Source organism: Penaeus monodon, chromosome 16, assembly GCF_015228065.2.
Source record: "Penaeus monodon isolate SGIC_2016 chromosome 16, NSTDA_Pmon_1, whole genome shotgun sequence".
Taxonomy (NCBI): Eukaryota; Metazoa; Arthropoda; class Malacostraca; order Decapoda; family Penaeidae; genus Penaeus; species Penaeus monodon.
In genome coordinates this window covers 5,540,216-5,552,715 of record NC_051401.1, presented here as the reverse complement: position 1 = coordinate 5,552,715, position 12,500 = coordinate 5,540,216, and the positions used below count along the sequence as shown (strand labels likewise).

Below are 12,500 nucleotides of genomic sequence, written 5' to 3'. Positions count from 1 at the left end.
TGGTAAGTCTCTAATGCTTTTGTAAATTGTTGTGTTTAAGAGTGAGAAGTTAGTCATCCCATTTTTAACTCTCCTTGTATTTTATTTTTAGAAATAAATATTTTGCTCGATATTAACATTTTTTAACATAATCCTCTATAGTTAAACAATAATGTGTTAATAGGGAGATTTTACATATTTGGGTATCCATAAATCTAGAAAAGGATGGAAGAGAGATATAAAAAGCTGTTTTCCAACCTTCATGTTAAGTAGGAAATACCATTCAGAATACTTTTCTTATTGTATTCTAACCTGTGCAGCATTTTGGACTCAAAGGATTCCTCTAGATTTTTTCTATACATGCTTTTCAGTCTGTTAATACAAAATGATTATGCAGTTAATGAAAAATGTTCTTGAAGAAGGAAATGTATTCATTATTCTGGTCATTTCTGATTGAAATAATTCAAAGCTTAAAATCTTGCAGCTTCATTTGAAGACACCTTCTGTGATGATGCAGTCTTAAAAACAAACTTGATTTTGATTGTTATTAACTTAACCCTTTCTTTACTGCCTGCTTCTGATAATGTAAACAAACTATATCCCTTCTGCAGCAACATTCAAACTGTTTACTATGTAACTAATATACTTTCATACTGATGAGCCCAAAGATATAGGATTTTATGCATGTAAAGGAAAATGTAAGTGAAAATGGTATATTATATTATGACAAAGAATAGACTCCTTATCACCATTGGATGGATAAGCTTTAGCTAGTAGAAGAGAGACAGAAGGCCTAAGCCTGGAAACTTCTCTCTTTGGTAGTACTCAAGCAACCCAAGAGGGTATATGGATATCATACCACAACATAAGTAATTTCCTCTTTAGAGAAAAAAAAGATAGATTGTCTAAAAGCGGCTGCAACATATAAGCCAAGTTGAAGTCATGTTGATTAAACACCAACCTGTTGTCATCACAAGATGATTAAAATTATTTGTACTGAGCATTTCTAAGCCCTATTTGCTGCCATGCGTTTGACATAAGCAGAGTCTGTATGACAGTGCATTCTGAGAACACTTGTGTATATTTGAACAACAAATATAACATAGTAAAGAAGGGGTAGTGGAATTTTAACTTGGAATAATTGCAGTTGTATAAGAAACTTTATAGTTTCAAACTGAATTCTATATTGCAATTATATTCTTTTTCATAAAGATCTTTTTTTTTTTAATTGTAGTAAATAGCATGATTAAATCCCCAGTTCTAGAACTAATATGCAAGATGTAATTGTACTAAGTTAATGGAAAATCAGTAAATTACATAATAACTTACACTATGGTTCCTATTGAAATAGGAGAATTGATATAGGTAGATATTCTTATCACCATACCTGTTTAAATCAAGGAGTTAACAACTGTCAGCAACTTCATAGAATAGAGTGATTTTATATAATACATAATAGCTATACTGGATGCTGTGGTTAAGATAGGAAGAGATTCATTGTGAAAAATATCTTGTGCTGTCATAGATCATGTAGGTCTTTATGCAGTAGAGATAATTAGATACATCTTATGATTATCCATTGTTATTTATATGATGATCATAGGGGAGCAGAGACACTCAGTATTGTTTCTTCCTCAGCATGATCCTCTTGACATATTTGTGGATGTTTTGGAAATCGTAAACAAGATTCAGGTAACTTTTCTTATGGTCGGATATCTTAGCTCATCACTTTGGTATTTCTTTGTCATCATAGTGCGTAGAGAGTAGTGCAGCACTGGCATGGGATGTGTTAATCACTTATATTATTTCACATCTTTTATTCAAGACCAGCATTGTTACTGCCTTGTTGTTCACACTTAGTTCATTGCACTGCTGTGTTATTTTGGTTTAGTTTGGAGATTTCTGCAGATATTTGATATTACTTGATAACACTTGTACGTAAGCTACCAAATGCGTAATATGGTCATGTTTTCTTTTCAGTTCATAAAAGAGTAATAAATATATTAAGCATGTTGGATTATTTTTTGTTGATATAATATATACTTTTTTCTAAACTTATGTTTTTATAATGTGACATTTTCAGTATGTACACAAGTACAAGGAGTATAAGTATATTCAAGATTAACTAAATCTCCTGGTTCAATTTTTTACCAAGTTTCATGAAATTCAACATATCTAAATACAGTTGGTTGTTTCTTCTTTATATTTTTATTTATAGAAAATATTTGCTATTATAGCTTCATCTGGATAAATCCTCAGCCAAAAGTCTTAGAAATATCAAGTGAATCATTAATTTTTATTATTTTATAGATAGATGGATATATATATATATATATATATATATATATATATATATATATATATATATATATATATGTATATATATTTGTATATATATATGTGTGTGTGTGTGTGTGTGTGTGTGTGTGTGTGTGTGTGTGTGTGTGTGTGTGTGTGTGTGTGTGTGTGTGTGTGTGTGTGTGTTTGTAATATACACACAAGTGATATGTCAGACAGTTATATAATTAGTCTTCTACAACTCTTCCGAGAGTAAAGGACATTTTTATGAAATGATTTGGTTATTATGATAATGTCCCTAAAATAAAAGTCTTGTATGAACAGTAACCTTTTGTTTAGTAATAATACAATTTTTTTTTCTTTGTGTGATTTACCTTTGTCTCTTCTCTCATTCTCATTCTCTCTCTCACTCTCACTCTCACTCTCACTCTCACTCACTCCCTCTCTGTCATTTTTTCACTGCCTCTGTTTTCTCCTCTTCCCTCCCTTTCTTCATCTTTATCTGGGTCTTTCTTTATATTTCTTACTTCTTCCTCTTTTCCTCTTTTCAAAATCAGGATTCTATTCCTGTGAATGTTATCAAGAGTGCTTCTCTTTTATTTTATTTTTAAATGGCAAAATGGCAATAATCATGATAAATAAAGTCCTGCATGGGGGAAAAAAATCCTGCAAGAAACATCATTTGTATAGCTTCTGCATCTTACTGTGACCAGTACATGCCTGTAGTTGTGTTTTCACTTTGTAGAATCCCTCTGGTAGTTTGGCCAGTGTGTGTGTTGCCTGCAGACCTCTTCCAGTGCCTCAAAGCCTTTGTTACAGGTAGAGTGCGCATTTGCTTTGTTTCTTTTTTTTTAAGGTTTTTCTTTTTTTTAATGAGTTCATATCTGTGTTCATTCACACATGCATACTAGTGTATACACCACAGGCACATCATGAATACGCACAAACTCACACACACATGCACATGCACGTGAACACACACACACACACACACACTCACTCACTCACTCACTCACTTACTTATTCACTCACTCACTCACTCACTCACTCACTCACTCACTCACTCACTCACTCACTCACTCACTCACTCACTCACTCACTCACTCACTCACTCACACACACACACACACACACACACACACACACACACACACACACACACACACATATACACACATACACACACACACACACACACACTACCTACTCATATTGCAGCAGAATAATATGTTACTGACTGTATATATTAATCTGTTACAGTTTTCAGTATATACCTATAGTGTAAATGATATCATCTCACTATATGCTGTATAGCATATAGTGAGAAATTTTTTTCTAGTAAATATATATATGTATATATATATATATATATATATATATATATATATATATATATATATATATATATATATATATATTTTTTTTTTTTTTTTTTTTTTTTTTTTTTTTTTTTTTTTTTTTTTTTGATTGATTAAATGATGACAAAGTTCAAATTTTCATGTCTATATAGAATAGAAAGAAATGTGCTTTTTGTATTTTCTTTATTATTATTTTGAATTTCAACCCAAACCATTTTTGACTTTTTGTTTATAATATGGATGGTCTGCAAACTTAACTTAGAGTACTTGTCATAATGCAGTCTCAAGGGGTTTAATTTAGTCACTAGTCTTGTGTTGTTAGATATTTATATGTTAATGAGTTTTGTTTATTTTTCTTGTTTTTCATTTCTTATAAATTCCACACATGATAGAATTCAGTTTATTTTTATATTATCAGCTTGCAAAAAAAAGGTTGAAGATTTGTCCTGAATATCAGGATCAGAGATATTTGAAAATCATGAACTGTTGATATATATTTTAATGAGCATGTGTCCTTTACAGCCTTTGTTATTATTTGTTTATTTATTTGCTTATTCATTATTATTTATTTAATTAATTGTTCATTAATTATTATTGTTTGTTATTTATCTATTTGTTCATTTTACTTTCTTTGCAGTACAACTAGAAATTTCTTTTAGATAGTAGATTTTAGTTCAGTCTTGTGTTATTGTTGTTATCCATTTCCAACTTGATGTGAGTAACATTGACCACAATTAGTTACTGCATAGTTGCAAATGAAATTATACAATATTTGTATAAGGCATCCATATCATGGAAGTAGGTGGAAGCTTTCATAATTACATGTACCTCTGACAAAACAGTCCAAACATGAAATATTTGATATTTTCTCATCCTGAAATTTATAATAAAATTATACTAAATGATTAGAAAAAGTAATTAAAAATTGAGATAATCATGATGATACAAAACTTTCATTACAGCCACATCTTGGCCGCTGCATGGTAGGGGATGACGTGCACATCAGCGCCAAGTACAAGGACGCCTTCTACGTCAAGTGGAACTGGAACCGAATCCGTCACTCTTGTGTGCTCCTAAACATGTCGGTCCTAATATGTCTCTTGTGCATAGGCATTGGGCTTCTTATTCAGGTTGGTATATTTTTGCCTTTTGGTGGTATGTGCTATTTGCTAATCTGTTCTGGCTTTCAAATTATTAATCGTTTTTGGCTGTGTTTTAGTCGGATTCACATGAAACTTGCTGTGATCTATCGTGGATTACTTACAATCTTAAATCCAACCTGAACAGAGCAAAGACTACCAATGGGCCAGTGGCAGAAGTGCAGATGTATCATTAAAATTTCCCCTTTTATATATTATTTATAGTGAACTTATAACTTCAAACATTTTTTTGACATGAAGTGCAGTCCAGAAATTGGAGGATTCAGCATTTCAATATACTGTTCCCATTTTCTTCAGATGCCAAAAGGGTCGGAATGCAATCCGTCTCACATGTGGTGGCAGGGGTCAGTCATGTACGAGGTATATGTTCCAAGCTTCCAGGACACAGACAATGATGGCATTGGTGATCTGACAGGTGTCTTGAATCGAATTGATTATCTAAAGGTGAGTTAACACAGTGATGTGTTGTTTAAAATCACCTTGGTAATTCCCTTCCTTTCCATTTATTTTGTATCGTTAAAATATAAATTCTGCAAACACTTATATATATTTATGTTTTATATTTATATAAAAAACAATCATAGGATATTCTAATTGTAATTAATTCTAATTCTAATTTGTACACAGAATGCCTGTACCTCATATCATCAACATTCCCAGCATGCCCATAGAACTAAATATTTTCTTATCACACACAGAACATAGGTATCAAGGCAATCAGACTGAACTCAGTCCTGGAAACAAGGGATTACCTACACAGCCACACCCCCATCACCAACTACACTGCTGTTGATCCAATATTTGGAAGCAACAAGGATCTCCACCTCCTGGCCGCTGTACTCCATGAGAAGGACATGTACCTGCTGATGGACATTCCTCTCACTTCTAAAACTAACCCTAACTTAGGTATGAGTTCAAGTTATTTTAAGTAAGCTATGCATTGAATTCCGTGGAAAGGAACTGGGGACCCTACCACGTACTCACTCCAAGAGCATCACAACATGAAAACTACAATTAAGTATCATGCTGTGACCACGGCGGCTCAGACATGAACCTACCGTTAAAAGAAGAAGAATGCATTGAATATTCCAGTTATATAAGTATTATATTTTTTTTTCTTTTTGAGAGTTTTCACATATATTGCACAGAGTTTTATTTACAGAAATTGATTTATTGTGATTCACAGGAGCTGATGTAAATCATACAGTTGTGCCAGTGAGTGAGACAAATGTCAGGCAATTGCCTCTCTCACACATCTCAGAAGTTTTACATTACTGGTTATCCCTTGGAGTCGATGGTTTCTTTTTCCCAGACATCACTAAGGTTTGTTTGCTTGGCTCAGCATTTTTATATTGACAGACAGGTTATCTTCTCAATATTTTTAATTTATATCAAAAGTTAATTATATAATCACATTTAAGTGTAGGATTTGCATGGAATACTCTAGTTTTTTATGTAATTTGTGTTACTTTCGCTGATATATATTTTACAAATTATTTGAATAAGTATATACTTTTATAGCGCAGATACCTGCAAGATACTAACAATTGTAATAAACAAAACCTATAGATTATAAGAAATAGATAAAAGCTGGACAGATATACATAACTAATGAAGAACTTTGTTCAACAGTTTATAAACGATCCTGAGCTTCTGAATGCCATGCATGAGTGGCGGAATACCCTTGACCACTTTAGTCATGGCATAGAGCACAGGGTCATGATGGTGCCACTTGACCTACTCTCTAGCCTCAAAATGTCAAATTTGATGCATCTTGATCGTGTCTTGAACCTTGTGGACTTGATTGATGCTCCAGTGGATCTCACAGGGTCAGCCCAGGTGAGTTAAGAGTCTCTAAAGGTGCCTCATGTCTTTTTCATGACTTCACATTTAGTGGTTTGCTATTCTTCAGTCATAGTCTTGTCAGTTTGTTGTATTTCTCTCTCTCTCTCTCTCTCTCTCTCTTCTCTCTCTCTCTCTCTCTCTCTCTCTCTCTCTCTCTCTCTCTCTCTCTCTCTCTTATTCATCCTGGAACTGGAGCAATTTAGTAAATCTAATCATAAGTTGTTCTGTATCTTGACTGCTTTTTCCTTCAGACCATACCAGAAGTCCTCAACTCCACCACTGCCTGGGATGCTCACGCCTCCCTGCCCTGGATCAACTGGAACATGGGTGGAATCTGGAGGGAGCGTGTCAGTGACCTCACGCATAATCATCCTCTTGGCAGGACCTTCCTCTTGCTCTTCTTCCCAGGGACCATAACTCTCTACTATGGAGATGAAATTGGGCTCTCAAAAGCATCAAAGGTAAAGTGGAAGAGGACTGTACATAGTGAATTTAGTAGACAGAGCTCATTCTTATTAGAATTACATACCACAATCCTTTTAGCATTGTCTTGGTGATGATAGATCATGCTTTTTATGTTCATGTTCTTATTTTAAAATTTCTTTTTCTTTTTTTTCAGGATAGTGGATGGTCATCTATTATGCAATGGAATGAAAATGTTAATGCAGGATTCAGCTCTGCAAAACCTTGGCAAAGTCTTAGCAGAGGTTGGGAGAAGGGTAATGTTGATGCTCAGAATAATACAATTGCTGCACTCAAAGCAATGGTCACTGCTCGACAGGAAAAGGTAAGGTATTTTGCATTATGTTCTTAATTACAACAGTATGTGTACATCACTGTGGAGGGAGAAAGATGGTTTATATCAGTATTGAAGTACTTACTGTCTTCCCATTGCCGACAGGGAAAATGAATAAAAATGGGGAAAATGCTGTGCTCATTTTTTTTTATTTTTGTGAAATGTCTCTGCACGTAGATGGCTCTGCTAGTGCTTAGCCACAAAGGAGTCAATTAGTAGATCTTGTGACCTTACCTGATTTCACTTTTCCTTGTATTGGCAGGAAAAACAAATTGTTTACTAGTGCTATGAATATTGATGTTGCTATTTTTATTGTAAACATTAGAATGAATATAATGTTAAAAACATTAGTAACAGCAAAATAAAATAGCGTAAAATGTTTTCGTAAATCAATGAAAAGGATGAGCAGGCGAGACAGGCAGCACTCGTAACTGGCTCATTGGTGACTTGGTACAAGTGTAGCCATCTATGTGTAAAAACAATTAAACAAGTAAACTCATAGTGGGCATAGCATGTATGTACATGCCATGCTCGTCGGCAAAGGGTTAATTTGTAATTCATTGTTATCTTTCTTTATCTAATGCTCTACAACTTTATAAAGCATAAACAACTAGGGTTACTGCATTAAAAGTAGCATTTGATAAGGGTTTCCTTTAAGGGTTTTGTATCCAGTTTGTGAAAAATCATACTTATAGCAATATATTGTTAACAGTTTGAAAATAGCTCTTTTAGTCCTACTTTGTGAACTATTGCCTTTGGAAATATTTTTGTCCATATGTGATATTTTCTTAGTAGTAAAAGGTTATCAATGTTTTTTAATGTTTCAGGTCCCTATGTACATCAATGGAATCTTTGACTATAAGGGTGACTATCATCCAACTAAGACTGCAAATTACAGGGTAAGAGACTGAAGTTACTTAGTTTTATTTTTTGTCTCATCTTTTTCTCCATAAAACTTTATTTATTATATTCTTTATTGTTTCTGATGTAGACTTAGTTATACAAATATTATTTTTATTAATTGAAGGTAGAAGAAATATTAAGATAAACAGAACATTATTATCTCCCAACTAAAAATATTCATTCCCGCCCAGGTCCGCTATGCTGATACTGACCTTATTGTCATCGACCGTTTCTTTCCCCGTCGGAATCAGTTCGCGGTTGTGGCAAATCTCGGGCAGAATGTCCTCACCAAAGACCTATCCCACCTCTATTTCGGGGGCTCAGTTTTAGCCTCTTCGCATGGCCACTCAGGATACGTCAAGTTCCGCAGCATCAGTCTCCAACCTGGGGAGGCACTTGTGTGTATATTAGACTTATAGTTACCATTGCTGATTATTTATATAGTTCAGGTTGAATTTCTATTTTGAAGTTTATTATCTGAAGATGTATATTTAAAGAAAATAAAAGCCTGCCATGTGATGGTAGTTTTATGTTATGTTATAATGATTATGTCAGAGTTCTTAGATATGATAAGTGTAGTAGTCTTTAACGAAGCAGTTTTGTAAGGTTTCCGTACTTAAAGAGTACATGTGATATATTATTTAGTATATCTTAGGCTTCAGTTAATGGTATGAAGAGGTAGAGTGGAATAGTCTAAGAGGGGACTCTGTAGGTGCTAATTTACATTGAAATTTGGCTTTGGGAAGAAATGCTGTTATATATACATTCTCTTTATTTAATGATGTATGATTCTTTCAACATCTCTGTCTGGGATTTGAAAGCCATAAGTATTTCTAGTCAGTGTAGGTGTTGATCCTGACAGAATCTCTTATATTACTCATGATGATAATTAAAAGATTAAAAAGATAAAAGTGTTAGATGCCAATGTCTTAGATTGTTTCTACATGTGTTTGGACCTTCAGAGTTAGTATGAACAACAAAAAACAATCACTAAACTTTGGAAATGCAACTCATAACTCAGGCTGGAAAGCATCTGCATTGAAGATTAAGTAAGATTTTTTTATATTATAATTATTATTATTATTATCATCTTTTCTTCCCTTTTTTTCTTCATCTACCTTAGTTTGAGGCTTTTGGGTGCCACGTGTGATTAGGATCCCAATTATTCCAAGCACATATGGAGATGGTGGCCCATAGAATTTACCTGTAGGTCGTGGTTATGTATCATTTGACATGGGTTCAACTTATTTATTGTTTATTTAGTTTTTGTGATAACTACATTACTGTGTATTAAAATGGTAATGAGTTAATAGTCAAATCAAAGGAGAAAATATTTATTTTGAAATTTTCTTTTAATATCACACACACTCATGCTTTTTTTTTTAATAACCAGAAACTTGTCTGAACTTGGTGCTAGAAATTACAACCACTAAACACATGAATTTTATGGGAACTATTACCATCACATTAAAAATCAACATTTATGATGTGGCATCTATAGGTGACTGTATTTATAGGAGCTGATAAGATCCAGTTTCTGATCCTCTTTTAAAACCTCTTCTATTAATTACAGTGAATCCTTGTAAGATAAATCTGTCTTCATAGTTGCATGACTTATTCAGGCTCATCACAAACTGATAAATAGTCACTATTTGTTAATTACGAAGGAATACTAATGAATGGATAAAAAGATACTTGTACAAAGATTATTATATATAAAGATACTTGGTATTTCCTTCTTTATTTACCTGTCACAATCAGGTGTGGACTGCTAGCTGGAAGAACCACTGTAGCATACCTCTTACCTCTGGGTCTTAGTCATGATATTGTGTCTTGTGCACATTTTAGCCCTGACAATCTCATCTTCTCAGTGTCTTATGCAGCAGAATGCATTAACAGATCCAGTTTAGAGTTAAATTTTGCCTTTTTTCAAAAATACATGAGAAATAAGTATGCAAATGACACCTTTTTAATATATGGCATCTCAAAGCTCTCCATTTGAGATGGACAGTCACAGACACCACAGGAACCTTGAAGATGCATTCTGTGTTGCTGGACTAAAAGAGGTTTTAAGGTATTTGCACCAAACAAAAGTATTAATTAAAGTGTGGTTCAGCATAGTAGCTGAATCAAGAAATAAACTGAAAAAGACAGCCTTTCTTCTTGTTATATATATAGCCAGTGCATTATCCTATAGCTGTGGAGAGAGATAATGTGTGTCAATGATATGAAGTTGCAGAAGATATCAAGCATAATCAGTTCCACCTTTATTCAAGCCTTAGTTATTTATGAAAAAAAATGCAAAGAGTTATATACTAAGGCATGATAAGAACAATTGTTGCAGTTTGTTCATAAATCTTGAGGCTTAATATTTTACTAAAATCTATTTAAAGTGATGTTTAGTCTTTTGGATATGGTTAATCAAACTGGAGGGCAATCTTATACTGTAAGATTTCAATCTGATGATTCTTTTATGTGCTCATAAATCTTTTTGATGATACATGATATCTAAAGATTTGCTTGTGTTTTATATTTTTAAGATAACAATTATAAAATTACCAGTATTAGATCTTCATACAAGTAAATGAGTGTATCAGTCCTTGTTGTGACCAAGATAATCATTGAGATATATAGTTCAGGGTTACTAAACCTCTTAAGCTCCCAGCCAACCAGCAAGCCCATTTTTTGCATTAACATTTAGTCATTATTTGAACTTATTTGAAAACTCATCTTCAGCAAATTTGTACAATTCAGGACAAAATACAAAACCCATCATGGAGCATTTCATTGCAAACAAATTGGCATGTTGGTAGAATTTGAGCAAAAAGAAGAGAAGAGACTCCTTGCAAGGAAATTGATGTTACTGAAGGAACTATACTATTGTGTCTGAATATGTTTTGTGTTACTAATGATGAGCTTTAATTCCTTTATTTGTTAAATTGAAGTTACAAAGTATCCCTGAGTCGAGTAAGCAGTGTACCCTGGATGGATAAGACATTGTTCCATGTTTTGCAATTACCACTATCAAACAGAGTGCATGCTGTTTGTATGATGAGTCAATACTTCATTGTTTTTTGTTTTTTTTTTGACATTACATGTGGGTGGGTTGCTATTAAAGTTGGCCAAACTTTAAATCAACAGTATTTGATTATGTTTTACTATTTGATTACATGTTCTTGTGTATTAATGCCAATGTATAAGCTATGAAAATAGTACTTTTCACAAAAATTCAAATAAGAAATATTCAACCGTAAAAGCTATCATTGGTTAAAGTTTTTGCAATTTTTAGCAGTTTTATTTATAGTTCACAGCTTGGACTGATAAGTATAGGGGAAAGCACTTTTTACAAAGAGGAGTAAAGAGAGGAGGCTATATGCATGTTAGTGTATAGTGTACACTAGATAGAAATTTTCAGTAGTATTCAAGGGGGCAAAATGTGTCTCTCTTAGGATAGTTAATTGTGTTACAGAAGAAGGATAGCTTTATAAAAAGGAGTTCAAGTGAAGAAAGTAAAGTTTTCAAAAAGAAGGTACATTGATTTGCAATTTTTGAAAGTCTGTTGATGAAATTTAATGTCCAAATCTGTCCACTAGAAGTATATGTCAGACTTCGAAGAGCATATACACATATGAGTCTTTTCTGTCCGTCCTTAATATATTAAATTATGTCATATCCAACACTCCTGTTCTTACTAGGATACCTGTTTGCATTTTATTTCGAAAATAGCTTTCATTTTCTCCCAATATATCTCTATACTTCACCTGGCACAGATTCAGTTGTCTTTGAGTGAAAACCTGCAAGATGGTGGAAAATGCTCAACTCTAAAAAGAGACTAGGAATTATTTTATTGTCAACAGTATTTACTGTACTTGCTCTCAGGTATGAAAAAGTACTTCAAACTGTACCTTAATTTCAATAAATATGGGAATATGTATTTGTGTTTGTCTCTGTTAAAACCTTGGAAAGATGAGGGAGCAGACCTATCTTTCTTTTTGTCCATCTCTGTTTCTATCTATCTCTGTATCTATATTTCTGTCTATCAATTTATCACACACACACACACACACACACACACTCAAGCGCACACACACACACACACACACACACACACACACACACACACACACACACACACACACACACACACACACACACATATAT

The 12,500-nt window shown here is 33.3% G+C and overlaps 1 protein-coding gene across 4 annotated transcripts in view; it reads left to right on the top strand.

The window, feature by feature from the left end:
- The window catches only part of LOC119582466 (neutral and basic amino acid transport protein rBAT-like), a 19,555-nt gene extending 7,282 nt beyond the window's left edge, over positions 1–12,273 (top strand). Inside the window, exons 6-16 of one of the 4 annotated variants that reach the window (XM_037930716.1) lie at positions 1–2; positions 1,618–1,671; positions 4,598–4,765; positions 5,093–5,239; positions 5,494–5,701; positions 5,982–6,118; positions 6,428–6,634; positions 6,892–7,101; positions 7,260–7,427; positions 8,264–8,335; positions 8,531–12,273. The exon at positions 1–2 is cut by the window's left edge and continues 171 nt beyond it. In XM_037930716.1, the coding sequence (XP_037786644.1) occupies positions 1–2; positions 1,618–1,671; positions 4,598–4,765; positions 5,093–5,239; positions 5,494–5,701; positions 5,982–6,118; positions 6,428–6,634; positions 6,892–7,101; positions 7,260–7,427; positions 8,264–8,335; positions 8,531–8,758 (1,601 nt within the window). In that variant the 3' untranslated portion in view covers positions 8,759–12,273. The remainder of the gene's footprint in view (positions 3–1,617; positions 1,672–4,597; positions 4,766–5,092; positions 5,240–5,493; positions 5,702–5,981; positions 6,119–6,427; positions 6,635–6,891; positions 7,102–7,259; positions 7,428–8,263; positions 8,336–8,530) is intronic. The other 3 variants (XM_037930717.1, XM_037930718.1, XM_037930719.1) reach the window with 3 other exon arrangements.
- Positions 12,274–12,500: the final 227 nt, after the last annotated feature.